The 17692-nt window shown below is 34.5% G+C and overlaps 1 protein-coding gene across 3 annotated transcripts; it reads left to right on the top strand.

The window, feature by feature from the left end:
- The first annotated feature begins 6320 nt into the window (after nucleotides 1-6320).
- On the top strand, nucleotides 6321-17371 carry LOC129005935 (endonuclease G, mitochondrial-like). 3 transcript variants are annotated; one of them, XR_008491884.1, is made up of 6 exons: nucleotides 6321-7045; nucleotides 9481-9674; nucleotides 10208-10444; nucleotides 14519-14699; nucleotides 14838-15193; nucleotides 16792-16887. XR_008491884.1 is itself a non-coding variant. In XM_054434971.1 (5 exons), exons 1-5 carry the CDS (start codon nucleotides 6818-6820, stop codon nucleotides 16894-16896), a joined length of 945 nt encoding a protein of 314 aa, XP_054290946.1. In that variant the 5' UTR covers nucleotides 6321-6817; the 3' UTR covers nucleotides 16897-17371. The 3 variants fall into 3 exon arrangements, 2 of the variants coding, with proteins under 2 accessions (XP_054290946.1, XP_054290947.1); XM_054434971.1 differs by lacking the exon at nucleotides 14838-15193 and having other exon boundaries at nucleotides 16792-17371; XM_054434972.1 differs by lacking the exons at nucleotides 14519-14699; nucleotides 14838-15193 and having other exon boundaries at nucleotides 16792-17371.
- The last annotated feature ends 321 nt before the right edge of the window (nucleotides 17372-17692 follow it).

The raw sequence follows: 17692 nt of genomic DNA, 5'->3' as shown, positions 1-17692 counted from the left end.
TCTGACATATTTGTGTGAACAATTAGATTAAAATTAGATAACTATTTAAGAGTAGTTATCTCAAATTTGTTGAATATAATTTTGAACGAAGGTTTGAATATGTTTACTTTATGTTTATAGGCCTACTGCCTAATCAATAAAGCAAAATTTTGTCTTTGTATTACAACTTAGGCTATTGATTTTTTAACGTGGGTCTTCAGGCTAGATAGATTTACTAAATCACTAATAATATTTATAAGGGTTATTACTAAATTTTGCAAATACAAATGTTAATTAAAAATTTTTAATTTTTTATAATCTACAGGAAAATATCTTTCTAACAGTATGCGTAGATTTTCCCTGCGACGCGCACGAGTTGAAAAAACAGGGTTTAAAAACATGCTTGCCTATTAATATATAGATAATAAAAGCCTTAATTTAGCAAGCGTGTTTCAGACACTACTTTATATACCTGACTAACGTATATATATAACGTAATTAACGTTACTAGTACAGAAAATAGATGTTAGCCCGATCAGAATAGTTGTTCCTGCTCGAGATGAAGACGAGTGCTGGATTACCAAAACACATTTTGTACGAGTGACGTATAATATTTTTCGCCATACTACTTACTGACCTAAACATAAAAATATTGTGCAAATCAGTTAATTATAATATATTCACGCCGAGAATTAAAAATTAATACTAATAGCTTCTAAGAAGAGTTATGTTTTGTTTATAATCACTCATTGCCAAATATAATCGGGCTGGTTGGTGTCAGGTAAAAGCTCACTAGAGTACAGTAGTAGGTCTACGTAATGAAACCCCATTTATGATTAAGCTGGCGGCAAACAGCTGTTTTCCGGACTAAAACCTTGCGTGGGAAGTCCATTCAATCAAGCTAGTGTGGCGGAATAGTATTACGTTACTCCGGAAAATAAGTGTTTACCGTACGAGTATAGTCGTGAGCGGATTACCATGAGTACACATTTTGGACGAGTGACGTACGTTATTTTTCGCCATATACTACTCTAAACTAACATAACAATAAAAAACAAATTCCGTTATATGTCCCCACAGACTAAAGGATAATAATTACTCATAGCTTCCAAGAGAGCTAACTAAAAATAGCTTGACAAAACTTTACGTAAATCTTACTTATATTGAGTGTCTATAAAAATGTTTTCTTTGTTAACTTACTCGTTATGAATTGTTAAACCAATATCCCACTATTACATTATTTGCACAGGCCAAGTAATCAAAAAATGCAAATAATAATATGAAAACAAGAACATGGTTTCGATAGCCTTTGTAAGTTAACGCAACAAGAGCCCTTGTAGTCGAAACGAAGCTGGTCTACTTTCTAAAGAGAATACAGTGACCATCTCATATGACCCAGAATAGACAAAAACAGGAAATACTGAATATAGAAAGTAACTAATACTGTGTAGAGATTCCTTTTGGTTGTTCAGACATGCTCCAAAGAACAAGATGTAAATAGTGTGTGTATTTTCAAATATCCATCCCTTAGTGTATTATTATTACAGAATGTCTGTTGATACATGTCTATAAATTTACAATTGAATGATTCTTTTATCAATTTACATAACCTCTTTGACAGGATTCCATTTTTGACGCTACTGAAATTCGCAGTTTTTCGTTTATAAAATTGTTTACATGGATCTACACTTAAGCGGAGTTCATTGCGGTCAGACATTACGTAGAATTTGTAGCCTCATCACGTCATAAACAAGCACCTCGGTTCATCTCAAATAAATGTTATACTTCTTGCTACAAAATTAACTTTCATATGAGAAGAAATAAAAAAAACCAAGCGAAAAATACCAAAGAAAATTAGAAAACCATCCAAATTTTCTGGCATAATACATCCAAATAGTAATAATGCAGTAATACATCCAATCGATCTTCCAAATCGTTTATAGTTTAATTTTTTTATAAATGTTTTGTTTTGTATGTTGCACTCGTTAGAATGTAGGTTTTAAATAAATACTTGTAAAAAAAATGTTTATGAAGCAGACTTAGTAAATAGGTTTTAAAATAAAACTTAAAACTTTGCTCAGAAATTAATTAGTTTTTTACTCTGTGGTTAACCTGAAGAACTATTTCAAACCATGCCCATATGTTTAGTTGTACACAAAGACAATTGATTGTGATCCAATGTCGACAAATAGCGCCACCGTTCCAAAAATTTAGCCCTTATTGTGCCCTTTCTTAATGTTTTGCGACGTATTTGCACATCTACGTGACATTATACCTTTACTTGTACTGGCATACTTGCACTTGTAGTTTCCGTCCGTAGTCCAGGGGCAGGAATTGGGCAGGTCAATATAGCAATAATAATAAAGACTTCCAAAAATCACATATTCTAGGCCAAAGGGCTATTTTTTGTGAAATTTATAAAATCTTCCATTTGACACATCAAACGTTAAAATCCGTCCAGTCGTAATCGCTTGCGTATTAATATGTATATAGCTGATGACGAGGTGCCTGAGTGTTTATAGTGCTCACATAGTAATCAAAAGGTCACCGGTTCGATCATGAGAAAAGTAAGTAGTTTTTTTATGGTTCTAAACTGTATCCAGCGGTTCTCGATCATAGGGTTTTAAATAAATGGCCCTGCCTAATGAAACAGCTAGTCTTAGTAAAAATGATGAAAATGATAGGAGCGTCTGTTTGAAGAAAATCTGAGTAACCCACATATTTATTGGGTTGTTATTATGAGAGCACCCTACCTCTAAAACAAATTGATTTACAATTTGAATAGCATTAAAATAAACGGTTTTACATAAATGATGTTTATTTAAAACTCAAATTAGTCATAATTGTATTGTCAAAGGTGTCATGGTGACACTTATACAACTTGCGGATGATGCAGATACAAATACTATAGAGTGACGCCAAAAGTTTGGAGCCTCAGACTTCTGTCTTTTGGATGATTGAGTTAAAATTAATCACCAATGGCGACTTTCTACAATTTGATAAATATGCCATGACCCAGAAAAATTACCGGAGAATCATTATAAAATGGTTTTAGGATAATAGGAGACAGGTTATTTTCTTATGTCTTTCTTTTCTTGGTGTAAACTTTATACTCGAATAACTAATAATTTTAATTTTCGACACATTTTTTAAAATTTTGAAGCCTCCAACTTACTACTGTATATGGGAGTGTTAATATATAACATTGGAAGAGGTCTTCTACGCCTAACCTTAGTGGATTAGATTAGTAGAGTAGAGTCATTAAGATAGAAACACACAAGAATAGAGGACTAATTTTCTGAAAGATTGCGGATTAATTGACAACAAATTAAGAGCTACTTCTTAGAAAAAAACAAAGCATCATTTAGCAGACAGTTGCTAAATTATTTAGTAACAAACCTATTCAGCTCCCTAACAATTTTGATAAGACAAAGAGCTGTTTATTTTGTTCGCTTTGGTGCTTTTTGTCAAGGATAAAAATCCACATATTTGATCAATAAATTGTACATACATAAGCTTACGAGCTAATGGGCAGACTTCCTTAGCTTTATATCAACAGCAGAGTTGCCGTTGCCGTGCCACTGCCACTGCTACCTCCGGTTTTTTGGCTCAGTGGAACCATTTTTTAGATAAAACAGTTAACGGTAGAACAACCACTATTTAGGATGTACACGCAACTTGACAACTGTATGTAATAGTTATAATTATAGCGTAGAATAAATAGTTTGTTGTACACTGTTCTCGCAACTGTTCTTTGATACGGGCATTGATTATTATATACGTATCTTGATAGATGTATAATCAATGCTACTATTATGAATACTTTTCAATATTTTTTTATCTCTGTATAATGAAGAGTCATAGTTTTGGATGTGCTTTGATTTTATATAGTATTTTTGATTCTGTTAAAAATAACTCTTTCCACGGCCGCCTTTAACTCCAGGCTGCGGCCTGGTAGAATTGGTAACGTGGCATGTAGGGTTGTTTATTGTCAGACGTCCCATAAGATAACATGGCAGACAGGTGACATCAGCTCATTAATTCGCACTTTATTGATTTAAATTTAAGAATATAAATGTATTAAAATATTGAAAATAAAACATACAGATTTGAAAACCAAAACAATATGAATTGATAATCCATTCTGTTCATTTCAAGCGGAATCGATATTTCCATAGTCCAGCAGTAACTAAGCCTTCGCAAATACACAAATAGCATTTATAGTACGTCCGTTTGGCTATGATACCCAGCGGAAAAGAAACCTTCTCGGAACTCGACTCACCCTCCAGACCCGCTCGCCAGGCTGGCCGTCGCAGTTTACCTACCTACTGTCACGGTCCCAAGTTTTTATTGTAAGTTAAAATACACAGTTTTTTAGTTCTACATTAAATTCCAAAATAATGAGTCCAACACGATGTGGATACTTAATATCTACGATCTGAAAGTTTGACAAAGCTCGTAAAGATACAGAGTAATTGTACTTTCAGATAATAGATATCCACATCGTGTTTGGGCTCATTATTTTTGGAATTTCATGTAAAAACTCAAATTTAGGCTATAAATAACAATTTATTTTAACTTAAAACAAAAAAGTTACAAATCTTTTGGACTGTGCCAGTGGGTATGAGTCATTTGTCTCCGGCCAGCCCGACGAGCGGGTCGAGAGGGTGAGTTGAGTTCCGAGAAGGTTCCTGATCCACTGGGTATCATAGCCAAACGGACGGACTATAGTTGGTTCCAAACAAAACAGCTGTTACAACCCTACTTTGCGACGTTGCCACTTCGAAGGCCGCGGCCTGGAGTTAAAAGGCGGCCGTGGTTTTTCCCATTCGTAACACCATGGATTAAACATATTAAGTTAGTCTCTAATGTCACTCAATGTTAATACGTTACCCAGTTTCAAGAACCTTTTAACTAAGTTACCTTATGTTTTGGTGTTGCCCTTTTAGAACTAAAGGCAACTACAAAACAAAAGGTAACTTTATACTTATCACTCGAGGTTTTTGGTTTTAATTTGTGGATTAAAATGAGAAAATACACGTACTACTGTCATGTACAGGTCCTTTTTACGGTATTAAAGAGTTTCTTGAACAACCTGTGATAACTCTGTAACTTTACATCTAAATCATGTCAATTACTTCTATATAGTAGGCCTATTTTTGTTTTCTTCAATTTTGTTAATTATTCATTTGTTAACTTTGTTTATCGTCTATTGTGTTGAGATTGTTAACCCTATATTTGAAAGTAATTTGTACAACAGACTTTTTTAACTCATAGGCCAATAGTTAGACAATAACATTGACTTTATGTTCTGCTCCACTGACGATGTCAATGCATAATGTCCATGATAATAGGCCTAAATTATTTGATTTGATTGATTATTTTGAGCAATATAAACAATTAGCCCTGAAATCTCTCGGAATACTTAATATATAAAATTAATACTCTTACTGTTTTCTCTAAAAACTAAATGTAAAAAATTGTTTGTTACTAAATGTATGTTTAGTCAATGATACTATCAATTGAACACACAATTTATGCCGATTTTATTGTATTACAGTATTAAGTTTACTTGCTGATGCTGATTGCTGGCTTGCTCTGCCACACTGCCTCTAATCAATCGCCAGTCAATGGCGAGACCTAACCTTGTAGGATCGAACTTTTAAGCCCCCCACACACTACCAGACCAGACCTCCAGACCAGACCGTCTTGGACGGCTCTACACACTCCCAGACCAGACGGTCTAACATTCGTAATTGAGAGACCGTGGTGAGAACTCCAACAAATGGATGAAGACTGTCACGATGGTCGGCCGTCTGACAGACAGCGCTACACACTCACAGATGGTTCTCTCTGATGGTTGAACCCTCAGACCACAGACGGTCTGAGGTTCCCCCACCACTATTTTTGTCTGGTCTGTGAGTGTGTAGCGCTGTCTGTCAGACGGCCGACCATCGTGACCGTGACAGTCTTCATTCATTTGTTGGAGTTCTCACCACCGTCTCTCAATTACGAATGTTAGACCGTCTGGGTCTGGGAGTGTGTAGAGCCGTCCAAGACGGTCTGGTTGCAGCCAGACGGTCTGGTCTGGAGGTCTGGTCTGGTAGTGTGTGGGGGGCTTTATAGTCTCATGGCACTATTATAAAGATAATCCTCATAAACTCAATAATTGAGAAAACGGTGGAAAATGGAAAAGGAAAAGAGACAGACAGTCTGAGTCAGACTAGTCTGACAGTGACGGTCGGAGTCGACAGCACGTCAGCACGTCACGTCACGAGTCACAGTCAGTCAGTCTCAGTCTCAGTCCAGTCTTGCCATTGCCAAACGGAAACAACCTAAGACCAAGACCTAACCTCAAATTTGTATTTACATTTTGTAAAGGGGAAAGGTTATAAATTATTTTATGTAGGCCTACCTATTATATAATTTTCTACTTCCCGTTCTACGCACCTTTGAGGAATTGAGTGATTATTATTCTTAACCGGGCTTCAATCAATTTTAAGGTCAACTGATTTTGTACTTTTATATAATAGCGTTGACTATTAATTGGATACTAATAGCCTAAGTTAGGTCTAGTAGCAATATATTTTAATTCTCAGAACTTAGGCCTAACTTACTGGTACGTCCCCCCCCCCATAGAAACCATTGTCTTTATGATTTGCAATCGAATTGTAAAATAATATAAGGATATCTAGGCCTATATTAGTTAAACATATAGGCCCTAACATTTTGCTATCATTATTTGTATTAATTACAAGGCCTAGGCCTATATCTTAAAAGTTAGACCTAGGCCTAACTTAAAAATTACAAGTGTTTGAAACATCTACAAATTTAAATAATGAACCTGAAAGGAATTCTTCGATATGGAAGCGTTGGTTGTGCGGGATATTTGTTAGGACTCTACATTGAGAGGAATAGTTTAATATCCAACGATGGCATGAAAAAGTACCCTGGACTACCACTTTATGGATCAGTATCTGCGGCCACTCCTATAAATCCAGATTCCAAATCTTTACCTGTATCTGTGGAGGAAAAATCATCATCTTTGAAAAGCAGAGTGGGGGAAGTAAGTTAAGCCTGAATTTGATCTAGCTCAACTAAGTTAAGTTAATTGATAAATAATTGATTGATAATAATTATTGAAAATAGGCCTAGCCTAGCTTATTTATTTAATTTTATGGTAAAACTGAGTTTTCACTACTTATGTTATTTTGACTTTTTTTTACTTTATTTACCTAAATTAGACTTTTTTGAGCACTTTTTACATTTAACACTTTTGGGGGAAACGCCGTTTTCACCCTCATAATCGCGTTTAAAGTTTGCCAAAAATTATCACAATAAGGCCATAGGTAATTATGTCGACCTCCAGTCAACGCTCTAAAAATTAATTTTTTTTTTAAATCTGTTCGTTTTTTAATGCTGATTCCAAAAATGATTTTCATTTTTTGCGGAAACGTCCCGTTTTCCCGGAAAATGGGAAAAACGGGAAAAATAATTTTTTTCCCAAAACCCATGTTGTGGGTACTCAAATTGTGCGGAATTTCCTCCTGAACAAGAATACACTATTAAGTAAAATATCACCGGAAAAGCAACCGCGCTGGCTACTTATGTACTGCCGCATGGCGCTAGCATTGCGGGTGACTCTAAGCCATTGTAGAATGCGGGCTTTATTTCGAGTTAGGTTAGGTTAAGTTTGGTTAGGTTAGGTTAGGTTAAGTTTGGTTAGGTTAGGTTAGGTTAAGTTAGGTTAGGTTAAGTTTGATTAAGTTAGGTTTGGTTAAGTTAGGTTAGGTTAGGTTAAGTTTGGTTAGGTTAGTTTAGGTTAGGTTAGGTAAGTTTGGTTAGGTTAGTATAGTTTAGGTTAGGTTAAGTTAGTTTAAGTAGATTTGGTTAGGTTAGGTTTGGTTAGGTTAGGTTTGGTTAGGTTAGGTTTGGTTAGGTTAGTTTAGATTAGGTTAGTTTAGATTAGGTTAGTTTATCAATAACATGAGTATTGTAAGTAAACTAACCTAGCCAATCTCAACCTAACCTAAACTAACCTAACCTTAAATAAAGCCCGCATACCACAATTTTAGGTCCATTTACTTACAAAACTCATGTTATTGATAAACTAAACTAACCTAACCAAACTTAACCTAACCTAATTAACCTAACCTAACCTAACCAAACCTAACCTAACCAAACCTAACCTAACCAAACCTAACCTTACCTAACCTAACCTAAACAAACTTAACCTAACCTAACCTAACCAAACCAAACTTAACCTAACCTAACCAAACCAAACTTAACCTAACCTAACCTAACCTAACCAAACCAAACTTAACCTAACCTAACTTAATCAAACTTAACCTAACCTAAACTAACATAACCTAAACTAACTTAACCTAACCTAACCTAACCAAACTTAACCTAACCTAACCTAGCCAATCCTAACCCAAAATAAAGCCCGCATTCTACAATGGCTTAGAGTCACCCGCAATGCTATCGCCACACGGCAGTACATAAGTAGCCAGCGCGGTCGCTTTTCCGGTGATATTTTACTTAATAGTGTATTCTTGTTCAGGAGGAAATTCCGCACAATTTAAGTACCCACAACATGGGTTTTGAGAAAAAAATTATTTTTCCCGTTTTTCCCATTTTCCGGGAAAACGGGACGTTTCCGCAAAAAATGAATATCATTTTTGGAATCAGCATTAAAAAACGAACAGATAAAAAAAAAATTAATTTTTAGAGCGTTGACTGGAGGTCGACATAAGATAGGCCTAATTACCTATGGCCTTATTGTGATAATTTTTGGCAAACTTTAAACGCGATTTTGAGGGTGAAAACGGCGTTTCCCCCAAAAGTGTTAAATGTAAAAAGTGCTCAAAAAAGTCTAATTTAGGTAAATAAAGTAAAAAAAAGTCAAAATAACATAAGTAGTGAAAACTCAGTTTTACCAATTTTATCTTTATCAGTTTCTGTTTTTTTTCCTACCGGTAGGTACCTAACTTAGTTGTGTCAAATGATTTCAGTTTGTGGTTTTACTTGGGTTTTCTTCATGACTGGGACTTGGGTTAAATGCTCTTTTCTCGATTTATCCTACGAATTTGGGCACCTAAAATCTGAATGTCGATAAGTACATTTAACTTAGTTACTTTAATCTATTAAATCATGATAAAATTATGTGCTGGAAGTTGTCATTGCATCTAAATACTCTACAGGAAGACTTATTTTCTCAATCAGCATTGAAGATGCGACACCCCTTAACTTAGCCTCTAGGTCCCTACTAATTTAAGTTACCACTTACACGCCTAAGTCCTTGCACCCCTTAGTAGACTACATGGGTGGAAGTAAGTTATTACTTGTTGACCTGGCTTCAGCTGGCTCAAAATCTACATAAAACCATCCAATAATGGCAGATGTTGGCTAGTTTCTATCGCACACCATCTATCAGCTTCTTAAAATAAAATGCTGGGATTTTTCTATTTCGGGAAAATTTTAATGTCCTTTATTTTTCAGATAATGAAGTATGGTTTTCCCAGTTTGGATAATGTACGCTCTTTGGACGATTATGTATTAGCTTATGATAGACGTAACAGAGTTGCTGCATGGGTCTTTGAACATTTAACAGCTGAATCAGTAAAGAAAAATGATCAAGTGGATCGTTCCAAGTGTGAGTTCACAGAAGATAAATCAATACATGAATATTTCAGGTAAGGTAACTTTTACTTTTAAGTTTAGTAATCTTTTATTACTCTAGGTAGGCCTAATAATTTCAATCTGTTAAACATCTATTCTTTTCCGTTTATTAAATGACTTTAACTTTCTCCCCCTGCATACAGTAGGCCTACTGTAGAGAAAGTAAGTTACCTACCTACCTATTATTGTTGTTGTTATCCTGATGTTAAGCCTTGTAATTTCTTAATGCTATGGAACATCATACAACCCAATTTGATGGTTTATTTGAAACAGCTGTCAACATGCTTTGATTCTTATTAAATACGAATACCCATTTTAAGGTAAAAACATGAGGTACTCCAGAGCCATTCAGGCGGAGCTCCAAGGGAGTTCAAAAATGGGAATGGGACAGAAAGCTTCTTTGTGGTATTATAGAACAACTTCCCAAAGTTCCATCACAATCGGACGGCCAGTTTCGTAATGCATAAAGGACAAACATACGACAGATGACAAATGACATAGGCTACATTGAATTTTACAGTACCTATAATAGATGATTTCATTTCAGATCGAGAAACTCAGATTACAAAGGCAGTGGGTTTGACAGAGGCCATCTCGCTGCGGCTGGTAATCACCGTGTATGTCAGAGACATGTGGACCAAACCTTCCTACTGTCCAATATGGCTCCTCAGGTAGGGGTCGGCTTCAACAGGGACTCTTGGAACAAATTGGAACAGCATGTGAGGAGACTTACAAGAATATACCCCAATGTTTATGTGTGCACTGGACCACTCTACTTACCAAAGTAAGCAACATATAGTTTGGAACAATCTAGTCATAGAATATACTAGAGCGGTTCAGGAAGCAAGGGACGTTTTGGAATAAAATAAAAAATCTGTTATTGTTAGCAAATTTCCCATATAGGGAATAAGCTATTACCATAGTACTCATGGTAAGACCTGGACGCGGGACCGATTTTTTTTTTCGTTTTGAGGTCTCTAGAGGCCAAAAACACCATTCGTTCAAATTCATATATATATATATATTTATATATATATATATTTATATATATATATAGCCTATATATGTCCGTTAGCACGATAACTCAAGCAAAAATGATCCGATTTTGATGAAATTTGGTACAAACGTGTAAACCTACGTTTATTCGAACGAGTTCGCGATCCAGCATGATCGGATCTTGGGAACGGGGGTTTATGGGGGGTTTTATGGGGTAAAAATAGGTTTTTCCCATTTTTGACCCAAAAAACATAAAATTTTGCAATTTCTTTCCAAACCATTTTGTAGAGCTTAAAAAAACAAATAATTTAGTATATTGAAGCGTTATTATGCGCCTAATGGTTACGGAGAAAATTCCAAAAAATTGTAAATTTAAAATTCCCATGTTATTCTTATGGAGAATAAGTAAACTGTTGTAGTTTGCTTGTTTATGAACATATTTTGATCAAATTTGGAAAATGTTTTTATTTCTTACTAACTATTAACATTTTACAAAAAAAAACACAGTTTTACCCTCCCTGATGCAGCAAACCTAAGTACTTGTTAAACTAGTTCTATTTAAATCGGGAATAAATGTTATATTTTTAAGTAGACATTTCAGTGTACATCCAATCAGTCAAATGGAAATTCGCTTAGTCTGCAGGTTTGCTGCGGCGGGGGTATTTTGTTTTAAATTATATACATATCAAAGAGCATTTAAAGTAGGCTGCAACTGTTGTACATAAGTGCCACACACAACCTGAGGTATTATCAAAGTGGTTGACGTTTTTTGTTTTATTCCTTTATCTTAAAATTATGCCGCCTACGAGCTCATAACAGCAGTCTCAGTTTGAACTCCCACATGGAAAAAGTACTGGCTAAAATGAAATCAGGTCTGTCTGCTTTAGGACATTAAGAAATAGGTATATCTGATCTGACAACACTCAAAATGGTCTCATGGTATGATTATTCTCATTTAGTCTACAATATACATGTTTATGGAGAAACCACTACGGTATTAATAATCAGAATGAGATATAAAACTGAAAAAAATAAACCAGAATAATGCTAAATATGGAACAAACTGACCACGTTAAAGACAATATTAAGAGCAATTTGATACTGTTCAGTTGATCCAGCATTATAATACAAGAAACGATAAAAAAATAAGTTTGCAAAGTCGCAGATTAAAAATGTTAAAGAAAAAGCCAAATTATATAGGATCTAAATTTTTAAATAAAATTTCTCCCATAATAGACACAAATCAAGAGTTTTCAAAATTTAAAAGAAGATTAAAAGAACACCTAGTTGTGAGAGCATTATACTATACTCACTAGATTACAATCAGTGTCCTCATTGTACAACTGAATGGTTGAATGAGATTTTGTACACGCACATGGTTTGTGTAGATGAGTTTTTAAATAACTAATGGCCTTAAATCAAACATTTGCCAAACAGAAATTATGGTGCTTACTTATTGACAGAAATTGTATTAGGTAGCTATAAGGATTAGTTTTAAGAAATGACGCATTGTACAAACGCTATGTACAAAACAACGAAAATAAAGAATGCTTTGACTTGACACTTACTTGGAGGTCCTCGACCTAATCAAAGCGTTATGGTGTGGATGTGTAAAGAGCTACAGACTACACAGAACATACTGGTTTTGTAAATATTGTATATAGTTTTATTATATTATAAATTATGACACAATCTTATCACACTAGATCTGTCAAATATGCAGGATTCAAGTATCAAGTAAGAACACCTGTGGTCCTATAGATGAAACTTGGTACTGTATGTGGGTCCATGGTATATACAGGCGTTTTTTCACCTTTTTGTAATTTAGATTTTTAATTATGATTTTTGTATAAAGTTACAGAAAATCTGATTTTTACAAAAAAAGGCTCTGACAATTTTGAATGAAATTTCGTACAGTCCTATTAATTCTGAACTAACTGGTACAACTCTGCAACGCTTCAATATTATCATTCAAAAGTAATTAAGAGTAAAATTTTTGTGATTTTCAACATAAAAAATCCAAACAAATTTCATTTAAATGTACGGCTTCTAAGTACACTTGTGATCTGATTTTATAAAACTGTCGGTAGCCTACATTAAAATTCTATGTATCTTCTAGCACTAACATTGAGTAGGCCTATGGTAATGAAGTTATTGATTTAACAATACAGTCTAACCTTGATATAACGAACCTCGATATAACGAATTCCTTGATATAACGAATTTTTTTTAATCCCCTAGAACTCTCCATAAGACACAATGTATATTTTACCTCTACATAACGAACAAACCATAACAACGACCTTGATTTAACGAATTTTTTGTGATTCCGGCTAAAATAAGACACCTCAATATAACGAATTTATCATTGTCAGAACCTCTACATTGCGAATTTAACCTCTGCATAACGAATTGTCTACGTCTTTCCCTCGATATAACAAATCCCCCACCCAATTATTGTTTTGGGAAAATCTGTTTCTTTATCATATGAAATGGAAAGGTCACGACATCGCTTGCGCTAACATTCGTCTGCTCCGTTTTACATCTTTGTCTGCTGTCGCTGCGCGCGCTATGTTGCAACTGAGAACTGATTTCATTCAATGAGGACTGATGACGACGTAATGTTTAGTAAGCTGTGATTGGGCGATATGGGATTACTGTGGTGAATTTTACAATTTTTGGATAAAGAGAAAACTAAGAAAGAATATAAAAACAAAACCAAAGAGAAAGAATAGCAACATCGTTATCGACGTTATCTTAACATTCCTTTTACGAGTGTTTTTATTATCCTTAAGTTGGCTATGATTATACACTTTTATAATGATTTATCTAATAATTTATTGTTTTCAATACGATTTGTTTCAATTAGCAACACCAATGCTACAGTTAATGATTATTATTGACATTTCTCTGTTGTGATAAATCAGTACTGTACTGTAAGTAGCCTACCGGCCTATCACGAGCAGTAGCTTAGAAAACTTTCTACCGTTTTGTTTTGTTCTTTACATGGTTTATGACTACGCAAAACGCAATACAGTGTTTGGCTAGGTTTTAGGAGGGTTAGAACAAGTTGTGATTTTAAACTTACAGCTTTTAACCTGTACCAAGGTCAATGCCATTTTCATGATTGCGCAATATTCAAGATCCCTCCCCTTTATTATGCCGGATAATTTAGATTCTACTGTACAATGTAAATACTGTACTGTAAAGTATTGTAGCGTAGCCTATGCTACTTTAATTGTATTTTAATGAGGTCAAATCCCGATCTATATTGACCGACGCTGGTTCTGAACCTCGACTTAGCGAAATTCCTGCAAACCTAACCTCTATATAACGAACCTCGTTTTAACAAAATCCTTGATATAACGAATATTCAGTTCGGTCCCTTCAGATTCGTTATACTGAGGTTGGACTGTATTATTTTACCTTTTATTTTATTTTCTTATCCTCAATTTTTAGTTATTATTTTTAGCCACTCCTCCAGTTACCTGGTGAGTGTAATTTTTTTTTTTTTTATATAAAGTAGTAGGATATTCAATGTCAAGCCAATGGAACTACAGTCATGTCAGTTTGCTGATACTGTTTATCTATTGTCGGGACCACCAGTTTGCAGTTGGTGGCAGCCAATCACAAGACAAGGCTAGCGCGACGTTTCCACATCACCCATTGACAACACTAATTAAAATATAAAAGCAATATTTTCAAATCAGCTGGTATTATTAGATTTGGCAACACCGCACCGTTCTCATTGGTTCATTCAAAACCATATGGTAAATAGGCTTCTCCCTCAACTGCAAACTTATGTGGTCCCGACAATAGTTTTATTTGTGTCTTTTTATGTTATTTAGTCTCATGTTTTCAGAACTGAATCAGATGGTAAACTGTACATCAGATACCAAGTAATAGGCACTTCTCATGTAGCTGTTCCTACCCATTTCTTCAAAATTGTTGTAATGGAGCTACATGACAAAAAATTGCACATGGAGGCCTACGTTATGCCTAATCAAAAAATAGCTGACAACACTCCCTTGAATGTTTTCATGGTAAGAATAGCGTAAAACAATGATATTTACCTCAATTGGTGATTCCTCAGTCAACTAATAGTTATTTCACCTCAGTCTGGTTAAATTTATCTGTTATCAATGTTGTTTCTGATTTTTTTATATACCTATATGTTTCAGGCGATTAAAAAAACAATCATAATCCCAACCAAATGCTTGATGATGAGACGTAATGGACGTAATGAGACATGATGGATAGATTTTGTTTGGAAAACATTTGTCAGTCGAAATACGCCTGAATATAAACTGTAAAAACAAATGATTATTTATTATACCTATTTCAGTAGATATGTTTTCGTAAGATGCTGTCACATCAAAGTTAGTGTTTTATGGTGAAGATGACCAATAGACGAGTGTTGAATAGAAGAGATAATAACTTTGTTACTGACTAAGATCAGCTGTTCTTCAGCGGGGACCATGTATTGCCCAATGATTCGGGTCCAATTTGGAATCACAAAGCTACTTACATTTTGCAGGTTCGAACCAGCAACCTTCCAATCAGTAGGTGAATTATAATGATAATTTATTTGCACATAACATACAAACTTGTAAAAATCACATGTACAGGTGGTTCGTCTAGATTTCTTAAAATTTTTTTGTCAGTCCTTAATTATTCTAAAACATAAATTAGTTCCTAAGATGTTGATCACAGTTTTAAATTTAGTGCTACAATACAACATATTCTAACATAACAAGGTATAAAATTTGTAAATCTACCGTTAACGAAATGGCAACAAAAAAATTAACAGAGAATAAATATATGAACAATAATTGACGATTTTGACACAAATAAATAATTCCCGTAAAGTGGTTCAATGTGATAAACATATGAAAGTAGATAGGCTAATATAAAACAATAAAATTCATGCTAAATGACTAGAACCACTAGATTATATTTCAGTATCATTCAAAAAATCTTGAACTTTGTAGTAGGCCTTTCTGACCAATAATCTTTTAACATTCTCTGAAAAATCTTCCTGAGACGCTTCTTTCATGTTGTTTGCTAATTTGTTAAAAAGTTTCATTCCCATGTAATAAATACCTTTTTCTAGAGCAGTGGTAGAGTGGTGTGGATAAACCACTTAAACCAGTAAATTTTTATTTCTTGTGTTGTAATGGTGTTGGGTTTTCTCAGTTGAGTACCATGTTAGGTTGTTCTTTACATGGTTTAAAGTTTCATAAATATAAATACTTACTTTAAAGATTTTCAAATTTCTAAATAGGTTTTTGCATGTAGAACCTGGCCATGTTAAAGTCATTATTCTCAAGATTTTCTTTTGTGCTCTTAGTACTTCTTTAGAAAATTCAGTATTACCCCATAACACTATACCATATTTTATTAATGAATAAAAATATCCGTAGTAGAGTGTCATTTTAGTTCCAATACTTGTGCAATGAGTTAGACAGCTCATGTTGTGACATATACCATTTAACTTCTTGCATAGCTGTGTCGTAGGCCTATGTTCCCGCCAATTTAAGTTCTGGTCACATACAACACCTAATAACTTTACTGAACTCCCACATCATTACCGCTAATTCTTAGCTTCAACTCTCCTTCCCCACTCTGTAAGTTTCTAAAATGAACTAAACTCGTCTTACTAGTATTTAAATGAAGGCCGTTTATAACAAACCAAAGCTCTAGATCTTGTATCGTAGTCACTGCGATGTGAGACTCCTGAGCTTATCAGACTACTCAATAAAAACCTCCTCTACTCTGTTGGACACAGACTTGGAATTGTTTGTCACATTACTACAGGTCAGGTCAACGTGTGACCTAGGCCCTCAGGGCTCAAGCCGTTTCTGGCATTCAATTCCTTTTTGACCTAGACTGCATCCCGGTCACGGTAAAGCTTCTTTGCACGGAGACCCTGGATGTAATGAGACACACAGGTCCAATTGTCCTCACTCTCCGTCATCATGGGGAAGACCGTGTCCACCGACAACCGTCCTACATGCTGTTGAGCCTCCAAGCAGGGCTGTAGCTAGGAATACTACTAGCTAGAATAGTACAGAAAATTATATTTTTTTGTGTTTTGTGTAAAACAAAATCACTTCATCTTTTTGTCATTTTCAGGTACCCCCAGAAAGCATTGAGCGAGCCTCAGGATTACTTTTCTTCGACAGAATGTCAAGGAGCAATTTGGTCCAGATAAATGGAATGAAAACCACTTATGTTTAGTACTCATAGTACAGCATTTTAAGTAAAGATTTAAATCAGGGTAATTTACTTATTAAATCTTGAACAACAAAATTGTTGTGTAAATTTTATGAGGAAGTAAATAGTCAGTGACTTATAAAATTATTTTCTAAAAATACTTTTACTACAAACGGTTTAAGAAGTTGAATCACTATGATTAAATGCATTATTTATTGAAAAATAATTCTATTATCTATGTTAGAAATATTGCAAATGCTCCCAGTAATGTTAAATACTGAATTCAGATACTAGCTTTCATAATAAAATGAAAAGATTTAGTCCCTATCAGACTACTCTGTTAATTATTTAATATTGACATTTTTTGAAACCATATTTCGGTTTAATCTGGATTAGCTGGAATATATTTTTATCTTAACTGACATTGTTTTCTCATTTTCAATCTAGTCAATTTGTTATGTAGGTTTAAGTGTAAATAAACCAAGTAGTACTGTTACAATTTTGATATTATTCTCCCCACTATATTAAAATTAAAATACAATAGAACCCTTTAATCCAACCACGGCTAGTCTGACTCTGACCTCATCTATCAGTGACAATTTTATCGCAGTAATATCGTGACTATTTGCCATGGTCGTGTGGTGATCATCACCGTCTCCCGTGATCTTGAAAACGTCATCATTGTTTTCTGCAAGCGTGGAAACATTTATCCTCATCCTCCGCAATTGTGGCAAAATATTTAATGTATCCCACTAACAAAGGAACATTACAATCTTTTTCCATCTTCATGGAAAAATTCTAGACTAATCCCCATGGTCAC

Source organism: Macrosteles quadrilineatus, unplaced genomic scaffold (genome assembly GCF_028750875.1).
Source record: "Macrosteles quadrilineatus isolate MER2022 unplaced genomic scaffold, UCM_ALF_1.0 Scaffold_46__1_contigs__length_943047, whole genome shotgun sequence".
NCBI classification, from domain to species: Eukaryota; Metazoa; Arthropoda; class Insecta; order Hemiptera; family Cicadellidae; genus Macrosteles; species Macrosteles quadrilineatus.
Note: the sequence above shows the minus strand (reverse complement) of the source record. Positions and strands in the feature narration are given on the sequence as shown.

Excerpts from the sequence above, each read along its gene's own strand:
- LOC129005935 (XM_054434971.1), top strand. The coding sequence starts at position 6,818 with ATGAACCTGAAAGGAATTCTTCGATATGGAAGCGTTGGTTGTGCGGGA. Across the intron at positions 10,445-14,518 it reads GGACCACTCTACTTACCAAA|AACTGAATCAGATGGTAAAC; the intron begins GTAAGCAACATA and ends TCATGTTTTCAG. Across the intron at positions 14,700-16,791 it reads CTCCCTTGAATGTTTTCATG|GTACCCCCAGAAAGCATTGA; the intron begins GTAAGAATAGCG and ends TGTCATTTTCAG.